The sequence below is a fragment of the Lathyrus oleraceus genome, chromosome 6 (assembly GCF_024323335.1).
Source record: "Lathyrus oleraceus cultivar Zhongwan6 chromosome 6, CAAS_Psat_ZW6_1.0, whole genome shotgun sequence".
Classification (NCBI taxonomy): Eukaryota; Viridiplantae; Streptophyta; class Magnoliopsida; order Fabales; family Fabaceae; genus Lathyrus; species Lathyrus oleraceus.
Genome location: NC_066584.1, coordinates 399,195,762 through 399,208,218, shown reverse-complemented (window position 1 = coordinate 399,208,218; position 12,457 = coordinate 399,195,762). Strand labels below are relative to the sequence as shown.

The 12,457-nt window shown below is 35.8% G+C and overlaps 1 protein-coding gene across 1 annotated transcript; it reads left to right on the top strand.

Annotated features, from left to right (window-relative positions):
* Positions 1-2,186: 2,186 nt before the first annotated feature.
* Positions 2,187-12,365, top strand: LOC127098040 (lysine-specific demethylase ELF6). Its single transcript, XM_051036541.1, has 7 exons — positions 2,187-3,691; positions 5,324-5,402; positions 5,571-5,638; positions 7,039-7,189; positions 7,721-8,268; positions 9,029-9,220; positions 9,766-12,365. The coding sequence occupies exons 1-7, from the start codon at positions 2,545-2,547 to the stop codon at positions 12,018-12,020; spliced, it is 4,440 nt and encodes a 1,479-aa protein (XP_050892498.1). The 5' UTR covers positions 2,187-2,544; the 3' UTR covers positions 12,021-12,365.
* Positions 12,366-12,457: the final 92 nt, after the last annotated feature.

Below are 12,457 nucleotides of genomic sequence, written 5' to 3'. Positions count from 1 at the left end.
AGTAGAAACCAAGGAACTTCCTGAATCTTACCCCAAAGGTGAATTTCTTAAGATTTAACTTCATATTATATTGTTGGAGTCTCTGAAAGACGCATGAGAGATGTTGGTCGTGCAATTCTTCTTCACTTGACATAACAATCATATAATACATAAATACTTTCAACGTTTCACCTATATCTTCTTTAAAAACTTTATTAATCATTCTCTGATATATGGCCTCTACATTCTTTATACCGAATAGCGTGACATTATATTGGTAGTTGGCTTGTTAGGCTATAAAGACAGTTTTTCCTCTGTCTAGCTCATACATCAGAATCTGGTTATAGCAAAAGTACACATCCATGAAAGACTGAAGTTTGTACCCTGCTGAACAGTTGGCTAACTTGTCTATATATGGGAGTGAATAAGAATCTTTAGGGCATGCATTGTTCAAGTCAGTGTAGTCAACACACATTCTCCATTTCCTAACAACTTTTTTGACTAGTACTACATTAGACATCCATTCGGTATACTTGAGCTCAAAGATGAAATTAGTGCCTAGTAATCCTTAGACTGTCTTCTTAGTTACTTGTGCTTCCTCAAGTGTTTGTCTCCGTCACCTCTATGACACATATCAGCCCTCAAGATACACGCTCAACTGGTGGCACACCATGCTAGGGGTCTATCTTAGGCATCTCATAGGGGAGAGATAGTGAAAAGGTTGACATTGGATTTTAAATAGTTCACCAACCCTTCTCTGACTACGCCAGACATATTAACTCATATCTTCATACTTCTCAAAGGGTTACTACCTTGCTAGATGGTCTCGAAATTTCCATTTGTGGCTGGTCTCAGGTTTCTCACTTTGATTTCGATCATGGGTTCTTATTCACTATGCAAGGAACATTCGTCATCACACGCATCGAGGTTGGCTACCTCTGTCTTCAGACTATTTTATTCGATATCTTTCTTCTGGAAGATGAAGGTTGCAATATAATCTTCATGCTCGTTTCTAGTATCCAATGAGCTTTATGAAGGTTTGCTTTAATTTCAACTAGCCTACCCGATTCGTCATGGTACTTCAACTTCAAAAGCATTGGAAATGCGACTGCGTCTAATGTGATTACGAACAAACATTTGAAGATGTCGTTGTATTCACTTTCATATAGGATCACGAAGAAAGAGATGTCCAATGTCATTCTTCCCTTCCCCCTTCTTCCAATGTGAGAGGCATGTAGATTTGCCCGTAGGAATTAGTGGATGAGTCACTAAAAACATGTGGATTTTGATCTTTGCAAGGTTTTAGATCACGTGGTCCAAGTCCAAGTTTAGTGAAGGTTTCTAAATAGACAAGATTACAAGAGTTTTTGTCATCCACCAAAACTCTAAAGATGAATTGATTAGATATGATGGAGGTGATGCTCAATAGAAGATTTACATTACGAATGCCATCTAGTTTTTCTTCGTTTAGAAACCCTAAGATTGATCTTCCACCTCTTCATCCTCTACTAACAAATATGTCTCCTCTCGAAGTTGATGGGAGAGGTTCAATTCGATATGATGGATATTCCCCGTCGGTATCGATAAGGAGTACTAGGATGCAACTTAGTTCAAAAACCTCTAGAACCGCATCCATTTGGTGCAACTGTCGAATATGTGGAGATTCATAATGGAAAGTTTTGGTAATAAAATTTAGTAAGAATCAAATGTCGGTTCCCACATACGACACCACTCTTCCGTTGAGGAACTAAAATTGAGGGAACATGTCCTGATGTTGGTGACAATGCTCGCAGCTCCGATGCAAATGCGAAAGTGAAACTGCAAGGTTAACACTATAACACCCAAGTTAATTTGTGAAATCACTTAGGGTGGAATAAAATTCTGAAAAATAAATCTCATACATGCTTTATCGCAGAAGGAGAATATTTAGACGATGAATATGATTAGGTCTTCATAATCCTTTTTTAAGTCTTAGATCCGTTCCATAACAAGTATTAGTTTAAAAAATAAATAATAAAATTTATATTAAAAACAATTTTAAAATGAATAATATACCATGTTTCAACATAATATTTCTACATTTAAATACTTCACAAGTAGCCTCTTATTCCCTTAAAAAAAATAAAGCCTCTCTTATTATTAATTTTCATCTGATATAGCAGCCGTCTGATTAATCAAACGTTGAGATATATTTTCAGTAGAAACGGCAACAGAGGATATTGCCGCTGAGGATCCGAGACCACCGCTATATCTTTCTCTCTCAAATACATGTTCGGTGTTTGAACTTTGGAGGCCAAATTATGCACAGTGCTCTGCAATTACAGTCTCCGCAACTCAATTTTCACTGTGCATTTCGCTATTTTGCTTAACCTTTGGTCTCAAAAGTGTTCCCAATTCTTTCAAAGGTAAGCAGAATTTCGCAAAATCCCTTTCCCCAATTTAGGGTTTTTGAGAATTTTAATGGATAATAGTTTCTGCGAATGATTGAATAGAATTAGCCCCCTGGTACAACTTGCATTGTTGTTTTGAGTCTTCAATTTTCCCATCTTAATTCGTTTTCATGTCATGGGCAATGTTGAAATCCCTAATTGGCTTGAGGAGTTGCCACTGGCACCTGAATTTCGACCTACAGATACTGAATTTTCTGACCCTATTGCTTATATTTCAAAGATTGAGAAAGAAGCTAGTAACTTTGGGATATGCAAGATTATCCCACCCTTGCCCAAACCTTCAAAAAAATATGTCTTTTCTAATTTGAACAAGTCCCTCTTGAAGCGTCCCGAATTGGTTCCAGATAACAGTTCATTAGGCGTTGGTAATTCTTGGAAATCAGGTTCTTGGGATAGTAGTACTGATGGGATATCGCGAGCAGTGTTTACTACAAGGCAACAAGAAGTGGGGCAGAATGTGAAAAAAACCAAAGGGACAGATCAGAAGCCACTGTCATGTGTTCATAAGCATGTATGGCAAAGTGGAGAGGTTTATACATTGGAACAGTTCGAGTCTAAATCAAAATCTTTTGCAAGAAGCATTCTAGGTATGGCGAAGGATGTTTCTCCACTGGTTATAGAGGCTATGTTCTGGAAGGCAGCTTCAGAGAAGCCAATATATGTAGAGTATGCCAATGACGTGCCTGGGTCTGCTTTTGGAGAATCACAGGGTCAGTTTTATCGAAGTCATAGAAGGCAACGAAAAAGAACTTATTATAAGAGTAGAGTAGATAGCTCTGTTTGTAAACAAACTGAAATGGGTGATGTAAAAGACACACAGAATGACCAGTCTAATGGCGTTGCTACTTCAAGTCTTGCTGTCTCATTTTTAGAGATGTCTAAATCAGCAATGACAACATCTATAGAAAATGAAGCGTCACAGTCTTCTAAGGAGAGGACTTCAGATGCCAACATTGATATGCAAGGCACTTCTGGTTGGAAGCTTTCAAATAGTCCTTGGAATTTGCAAGTTATTGCCCGCGCTTCAGGCTCACTAACGCGTTTCATGCCGGATGATATTCCCGGTGTTACTTCACCCATGATATACATTGGTATGTTGTTTAGTTGGTTTGCCTGGCATGTAGAGGATCATGAGCTTCACAGCTTGAATTATCTTCACACTGGCTCATCAAAGACTTGGTATTCTGTTCCTGGAAATTATGCTTTTGCTTTTGAGGAAGTCATACGCACAAAGGGTTATGGTGGTGATATTGATCAATTTGGTATGTGAATTCCATGACTATCATTTGTTGACATATTTCTTTTTCCTATAAGGTTGAAGATATATTAAATAATTTTATTTCATCAAATATTTTTGCGTTGCTTCTGGAAGTTCTTTCTTTGCATATGGAATAAATAAATTATAACAAAACTTGGTCTGCATATTTGGCATGTCAAGAAAAGTGTGTTGTGGTTCTAGATTCTCAGTTTTCTCAGTGTTGTTAAATAGCGGCTAGTTATTGCACAACAGAATTTGAACATATCACTATTTTTCCGCGATACACGATTTAGAAAAAAAATTATCTGAAGTAGCGTTTATAGTGGCACTATAGCACTATAGCACTGTTGCATAGAGGAATTGAACAAACTACTATTTTTTGTGATTCACAATTGAGTTGAGAGCAAATGAGTCTTCTGTTTAGATACATGCTGGCATTAATATCCATGACTGATTCACTGAATATTTATGCCTTAGAAGGATGATAAAGTAAGTAGCTAACTTAGGTTGGCAGACTCTCCCGATCTTCCTTGGAGCAGCTAAATTTCCTGTCATATTTATGTTCTCTAAAAATGTGTGAATTCTTTTGGTGGTTTTGGCTCTAAACTTAATGAAAATGCTATGTAATATGCGGTTCTGTAAATGTTTGATTAGATTTTTTTCTTCCAATTTTCAAAAACACTTGGGACAATACAATCTATAATATGATAACTCATTTGATATCATTATCTTGTTCTGATATTTGTTCTATTGCAACTTGAATATTTAGATATATCCACACATAAGTAATTTGTAAGGCATGTCACATCGCAGCGTGCACAAACCAGACACTGATGTGGCACTATGGAAAGTATAAATTAGAAGGTTAATACTAAAACTTATAGTTGTGAGGTAAATCATGTTCATAAAGTTGCTGACAACTGCAATTTTTTATCCCAACGGTAATATATATATATAATATTATATATATATATATATATATTATATATATATTATATTATAATATATATATATATATTATATATATATATATATCGAGACTTGTGTCACGAGTCTAATGTGTCAAACAGGGACATAAGTTTGTTTTAAGGACCGAAGAAAATTTCCAGGGATGTATGGGAATTAAATATGAAGTTTTGTTAAGAGTCCCACATCGGGCAATTTATGGCTCGAACATGTGCTTATAAGTGAAGACAATCCTCACCCTTCAAGCCAGTTTTATAGGGTTGAGTTAGGCTCAACCACACATTCTTAACAAGGTATCAGAGCCAGATTTAAGATCCGACGGGCTACCTGCTATCAGGTTTCCGCTATCAGACTACCCAATATTTATTTTCACGCTCCAGATGTCCTGTCCTGGACGTGAGGGGTGTGTTAAGAGTCTCACATCGGACAATATGTAGCTTGCCCAGATGCTTATAACTGAAGGTGCTTATAAGTGAAGACAATCCTCCACCCTACAAGCCAATTTTTCAGGGTTGAGCCAAAAAAAAAGAATATTATTCTTGAATTCAAATTCTGCTCATACATTTGTTTTTCTTTTTCTTTTTGGAGATCCATTTTATTCTTGAAGTAATTGAGTGCTCCAATTTCTATAGTATTTATAGCTCATGTACATTCTTTTCTTTCTTGTCAGCTGCTTTGAAACTATTGGGCGAGAAAACAACTCTTTTAACACCTGAAGTAGTTGTTGGATCTGGGATTCCTTGTTGCAGGTCTGTTGCGTGATATATTTGATTTATTGTTATGTCATGAATGACTCATGAGGTTAAACATATGCTTAGAAATTATTGATTGAGGTCTATAGTTGGTGATTTTTCTGCTCAAACTTCTACTCTCTATGTTGAATTAGTACTGATATCTATGTTGATATTTCTTTCTAGGTTAGTACAGAACCCTGGTGAATTTGTTGTGACTTTTCCAAGAGCTTATCATGTAGGATTCAGCCATGGTAATTGTTTTGAAGTTAATGTACACTACTTGATATTTTACAGAGTACCGCCGTTTCAGGTTTTTGCTGTGTAAATGATAGAGTGATAATAGAGGCCTTTCAATAATGTGTGCTATGTTTTACATATAGTGCATGACAAAATTGCATACATACTGAAGTCTTCAATTGAAATGTTTGTGGTTCATAGAATGTTTTTGTTGTTATTAAAGTATCTATAATCTCAGTGATTTGCGACATGAAGAATTACGAGGCAATTTTTTTAATGTGTGAGCATATAGTTGAAATTAGAATGTGCTAGTGATTTATATATCCTCTAGCCCGTTAGTGATTATAAATTTAATTAAAACAGGTGCAGACCCAATTTTTCTTTATAACAATGGCAATATATTATCAAGATGGGTGAAATGATAAAATTCTTTAGGCATAACTTGCGATCACAAAGTGCCTATCAAACTCGGACAATTTTCATCTGATAGGTTATAAGACCAATGATTCTCCATGGTAGTAAATTTTGGGCAGTCAAATGCCAACAAGAGTAAAAATAAGTGGAGCATAGATGAAAATGCCTAGTAGATATACAAAAACAGATAAGACTAAGAACAATATATTTGGGAGAAATTTGGGTAGCTAGATAATAGAATTTCAAAAAGTTTTTTGTAATGATTCTCATGACTGTCATGTGAGAATACTGAAAGAAGCTCTAGTGAGGAAAACGAATGATGGCTCAGTTGAAAGGGGTGCAAAATGACAAACGAAACCATTAGAAGAAACCAACAGAAAATAACTTGCTCTAAATGGTTTTACTGAAAACTTGATTTGTCATAGCAAAATGGCGTTGCCTGATTAATTTAGCCAAATCTATTAGTAGGTTAAGGCTTGGCTGTTACTGTTAGTATCTTGGTGATGGAATTGGCATGGAGGCTCAAATTGAAGTCTTACAAAGTACAAACTACTCAAATTCCACTTCACTAGCTCACACTAGTATGATATGATCCTTACTTCTAGTCATCGTGGTAGAAGGCAATATTGAAAAAAGTGCAGTCTTTGTGCTTTAACATTGAATGTTAAGAGAATCAGTGGCTTATTCACTGCATAAGTTAGTTTACATGTTCCGTTTATGCTTATAATTTTCTGGTGGATTTCTTTGTCTGTTCTGCTTCTGATGGACCAAACTATTATTATTATTATTATTGTTATTATTATTATTATTATTATTATTATTATTATTATTATTTTTAGTTTTAATCATGATATATTGATCATAGAAAAGCCGTTATTTCCCCTTTGTATCTTAGAAGCTCACTATTTTTATTTTGATTTAAACTGTCCTGTGACTCTTATCTCTCTTCTATCTTCAATATCTTTCTTATTAGCTTTGTACAATATGGGTAAATTTTTAGGTTTTAACTGTGGCGAAGCTGCTAACTTTGGGACTCCACAATGGCTTGGTGTAGCTAAAGAAGCTGCTGTGCGTAGAGCTACAATGAATCATCTTCCCATGCTCTCCCATCAGCAACTGCTTTACTTGCTTACCATGTCTTTTATTTCAAGGTGAGAAAATTTTCTGACGTCTATATACATAGATACTACTTTATGGATGTTATATTAATCATTCCTATGATATATGAATGGTTGCCTCTATTTCCCTTTCAACTATTTGGTGCTAGTCCATTTTAACTCTTGTGACGCATGGATTATGTTTAATGATATGAACAGGCTAATTGGGTAAGTAGTAATGACGAGTTATGATTTATGAATTAGCTTTTTAAGGCGTCTTTTAAGTTGAATTAGTTATGCAAGTCCTTTGCTATTACCCTTACTGCATTCAAAGTAGAGTTGTTCTGGGCCTTACCGGCTTATGTTAAACATTAAAGCAAGTCAGAGGTCTGAGAAGTTTTAAATCAAAAGTGTGATGTATATTTTGTTCAATATGATGCTGTTAGATCTGTCTACATTTCCCTGATTTTTTTATCACAAAGTTTGTTCAAATATCAACAGTATTATTGTAACATGCATTTTATTTTTATCTAAAGTATCAAGTGGGTAACAAATTGTGTTTTATTCCTGGTTTTGATTTTGTAGTGTGCCAAGAACACTATTACCTGGTGTTCGCAGTTCTCGTCTCAGAGACCGCCAGAAAGAAGAAAGAGAGATTCTAGTAAAGCAGGCTTTTATAGAAGATATGCTTCAGGAAAACAAACTGCTATCCATTCTTCTTGGAAAAGAAGCTACTAAACAAGTTGTTTTATGGAATGCTGATTTACTACCAGATTCTGGCAAATATCGTCAGCTGCCGGATTTAGCTTCTACTTCTGGAACCTATATGACAGACATGTTAAATGATAATATTAGTTCTGCAGATAAGAGTAGCCATTGTCTTCTTGATGATATGAGTTTGTACATGGAGAATCTGACCGATTTATATGATGGTTGTGATGATGGCCTTCCATGTCACTTCCAAACTGACTCAGGAGCATTGGCTTGTGTGGGCTGTGGAATACTTGGTTTTCCATTTATGACATTGATACAGCCAACTGAAAAATCGATAATGGAACTTCTTTCTGATAATCATCATCTAGTTGAAGATTCTTCCCTGAACTCTGTTGCCTCCCTTCACAGTGTAGTCTCAAGTAATGCCTTTATACTTTGTCCTATAATCCATTTTTTAATCATATTTTCACATGTATGTTTTTATTTATGCATATTGCATGGTGTAGTGAAATTGAACTTGTTAGCTACTACAGGTACAGCAGAGTTAGATAAGTAGTGGTTTCTAGTGTTGCTGCAATACTGTTGTCTAAATTCTAAAATTAAGTTCCTGGAATCAACCAATAGAATCTTAATATTATAATGGAAATCAATTATATTGTGCATCTCTTGCAACTTCCTCAGCACCTTATAAGTTAGAACTGCCCTTCCTGCAATGGTTTTTTAGCATATTTGTGTTGTAAAGCAGCTATAGTTGATATATTGCATTGGTTCTTCTATGTAATATTGATCCAAAACGTCAAATTACGTTTAAGAAAATATTACTTGGTCTATGCAGCTACTCTATTCATTGTGAAGTATGAGATCTCTTATCTCATGATTGGGTAAAATTTTTGTTAAGAACTAATTCCATGATATAGTTGATGTGGGACTATTCGATATACAAATATTCTTAACATTATATTTACAAATATCCAACAAATTTAATTTAAAACATGATTGGGTAAAAGTTAATAGAAAATAATTTTGCCAAATATATACAATTTTTGATTTGCATTTTCCCTTATATATTTATGATTCTATGGAAGCTGATATAGTGGTCAAGTTTTTACAAAAAGAAACATTTGATAAAAATGTATATTGGAAATGCTGACATTAGTTGTTGTTTAACCTGTTCTTCAGGGGATCTTTCTGTTTCTGAACTTGCTTTGGCAGAGGATTCACAGAATCAGTCATTGATCAAATGCAATAAATATTGGAACACCTCCAGTAAATTTATGAAGCCACGGATTTTCTGCTTGGAGCATGCTGTTCAGATAGTAGAGATGTTGCAGAGCAAAGGTGGAGCCAATGTGCTTATAACTTGTCATTCAGGTCTGTTTGAAGATTAGAAATTTCTTTGTGTTATCTTTATAAAATCAAATATCAAATTACATAGATGTACAAGTTTCTCTGTTTTGAATATCAATTTCAATTTAGTTTGGAAAACACGCGGCACTTTCTTTTATGATCTTTGTTGAATCTTGCAATAGCTTAAAGTAGCTTAAATGATCTTAGGAGTTGTTCCCACATGTCATAAACCTAGTAGTATTAGTATGAATAAGGTTTAGTGCTTTGTCTTTTGTATCACATCATTTTACCTTGAATCAAAATCATTTCCAGTTTATTCCTTCTAAGTTTTTATCATTTACTTCCCTACCTAAACCCTAAAATTTCAACAAGGTCTAATAGGGAATCCATCTACTTGTCATCTGGTGATCAATGATTGATGTGTTACAATCCAGTTTTTCTTTATGTATCAATCATGGACATGCAAGCTGTATGCTTTAACTCAAGAAAAAATGACAATCAAAGACATATAATTGAAATATTTATTATAAGTTGTGTTTTCTTACTTTTACTAATCTTCTGTTTTGTAGACTATCCGAAAATAAAGGCACATGCCAGGGCAGTTGCAGAAGAGATAAAAAGTGATTTTGATTATACTGAGATTGCAATAGATATTGCATCCCAAGAAAATTTGGCTCTGATAGATCTGGCAATTGATGGTGAAGAACTTGATGAATATGAAGACTGGACATCTAAACTAGGCCTTAACCTGCGGTTTTGTGTCAACAGTATGAACAAATCTCCATGTGAACAAGTTCCTTTGACATTAGCATTAGGGATGCAGCTCTATCATAAACATCCCGGTTTATCTATAAATTGGCATTCACAGAAAACTCGGTCTAAAAGGTCAAATCGTTTAGCTCAGTCTAAACCTGACAATATTCAGATAAAGAAAGACGATCCTTTGCAAATAGATGGCTCCATTGCTAAAAAGAAGCTAATTCAATATTCAAGAAAGAAATTCAAGTCAAAGCCAAGCTGTTTCTCTGCAGCAAGCGCGGTTCGTGAATCCCATGAAAAGTTCAAAAATGCATCAGCTGTTTTGAGTGGGGATCATTATAAATGTGTTTCTGAAGATGAGCTTAACACAGACAATTTCAGGAGTGCTTGTGCTTTGTCACATGGTTCTGCTTCTGCTGCAATATCATCTCCAATGCATCATGAAATCCAGAATGTCGAAGCTCCCACTAGTATGAGCTTGAATACCAATGTGTCAGAAATATGTGGCAAAGAGTGCAAGGACTGTCAGGACAAGAAATATTCTCGCTCTCTTACAAGTGGAATAGACGGAAATATTGATGTGTTAGGAAACAACCAAATTACAGAAGCATTTGTCGTTAATAGCAATTGTAATGGCATAGACTTGAATGGTGAAGGGTATCCAGAATATCAGTCTGCATGCAAAAGCAACAGTGAAGCTGTTTTATCGGCTTCATTTAAAAACCAGTCTGCTCTTGCCACTGTGGATGGAAGTTTTGAAAGTCCAAAGAATACTTATGCTGAAGAAAGAGTAAACAGTTCTATGTCATTAAAAGTGACAACTGAGGGAGAAAGTAAGTCTTTGAATGAAACGGACAAGGAACTTCTAAATGATGATAAAACAATAAGTGAACATGCTCCTATTGCAGACGTTAGTGAAGTTTCAAGAGAGGTTTATGCTTCTGCAGACTTCCATGATACAATAAGCTTGGATGGTGAAATGCAGCATGGACAGGTTGGAGAAAGGGGTAAAATAGAAACAATTCAGTCCACTCCTATTTCAGCAAAACAAATGTGTGAATCTACAAGTGGGGAATATGTTGAGGGGTTGCAAGATGAAGCGGCTTTAGAGCCTGCAGAGCAGTCTTTGATCCAAAATAAGAGTAGAACTAATGAGGAACCTGTTTCCAGTATTGTTGCAAAAGGCAACAATAGAAGTGTATCTATATCAGAAATAGTGTGTTCTGAAGTTTCAGCAGAAACCTATCCCGAAGAAGACTCATGTATTCAATTTGTTCCGAGTACAGAAACAGAAATGGAAATCCAACCCATTAATAGAATTGATGAGGAACTTTCTGTATCAACTCAGGAATGTTCTCAGACCGAGAAAAAGACCTGTGGTGGAGAAAACATAAATGGAAGCGAAGTTGATTTGTCACAAGATGATGGGGAGATGGAAAGCTGTGACTTGACTACAGCAGCTCCCAGATCAAATCCCGCAAAGAAAAAAAAGAGGAAAGTGGAAGAACCTGCAAAGAACCAAATTGATTGCGATGACTTTATAAGAAGTCCATGTGAGAGGTTGAGACCAAGAGCTGGGAAGATTGCCACCACAAGCAAAAATGGAGGGGTCATCAGCCAAAATGACGAGGAAAATCCGGTAGCTAAAAGGACACGGAAACTACCCGAAGCTTCAGTTCCTCGCAAGGATAAAAAAGTCAATGTTAAAAGGCCGCACAAGTGCGACCTTGATAATTGCCGTATGCGTTTCTCGACAAAGGCTGAGTTACAGTTGCACAAACGTAACCTTTGCCCACATGAAGGGTGTGGTAAGAAATTCAGTTCCCACAAATACGCACTAATTCACCAGCGCATTCATGAGGATGATAGGCCTCTGAAATGCCCATGGGAAGGTTGTTCCATGTCATTCAAGTGGGCATGGGCAAGAACAGAGCATCTAAGGGTGCATACCGGGGAGAAGCCTTATCAATGTAAGGTCGAAGGTTGCGGCCTTTCTTTCAGATTTATATCAGATTATAGCAGGCACAGGCGAAAAACAGGACATTATGTGAAATCTCCCGCTTGAATTATTCATTCTGTAACTGTAAGATGTGCATATATGTGATTAGATGTGAGGCAATAGATGTCTGTCTGACCATAAGCATTCTGGTTAGCTAGATGTAAAGTTAGGATATAGAATGGTTGTAGGTGCTCAATATCCAATCTATTTGGAAGTGGTAATAACTTGAAAGGGAGTTTTGATCATTTAGCATCATAGATGTTCATTGTTGCTGTATAATATTTATTTCATTTGTTATAGATGAGAGTAAGAAACAAAGACATGTTTGCTCTCAATGTAGTTTTATGAATTCCTCTCGGGTGTATTCTTTTATTACCAACCAAAAATTGATATTGAATTTTCTTGAATTTAGATGGGGACAGAAATTAGCTTAAACAACAAAGAAACGGACGCCACGTGTGTGACCGACCGTCATTGGCGCAATTATTTATTTATTACCCGAC

Excerpts from the sequence above, each read along its gene's own strand:
- LOC127098040 (XM_051036541.1), top strand. The coding sequence starts at position 2,545 with ATGGGCAATGTTGAAATCCCTAATTGGCTTGAGGAGTTGCCACTGGCA. Across the intron at positions 5,403-5,570 it reads TCTGGGATTCCTTGTTGCAG|GTTAGTACAGAACCCTGGTG; the intron begins GTCTGTTGCGTG and ends ATTTCTTTCTAG. Across the intron at positions 5,639-7,038 it reads TCATGTAGGATTCAGCCATG|GTTTTAACTGTGGCGAAGCT; the intron begins GTAATTGTTTTG and ends GTAAATTTTTAG.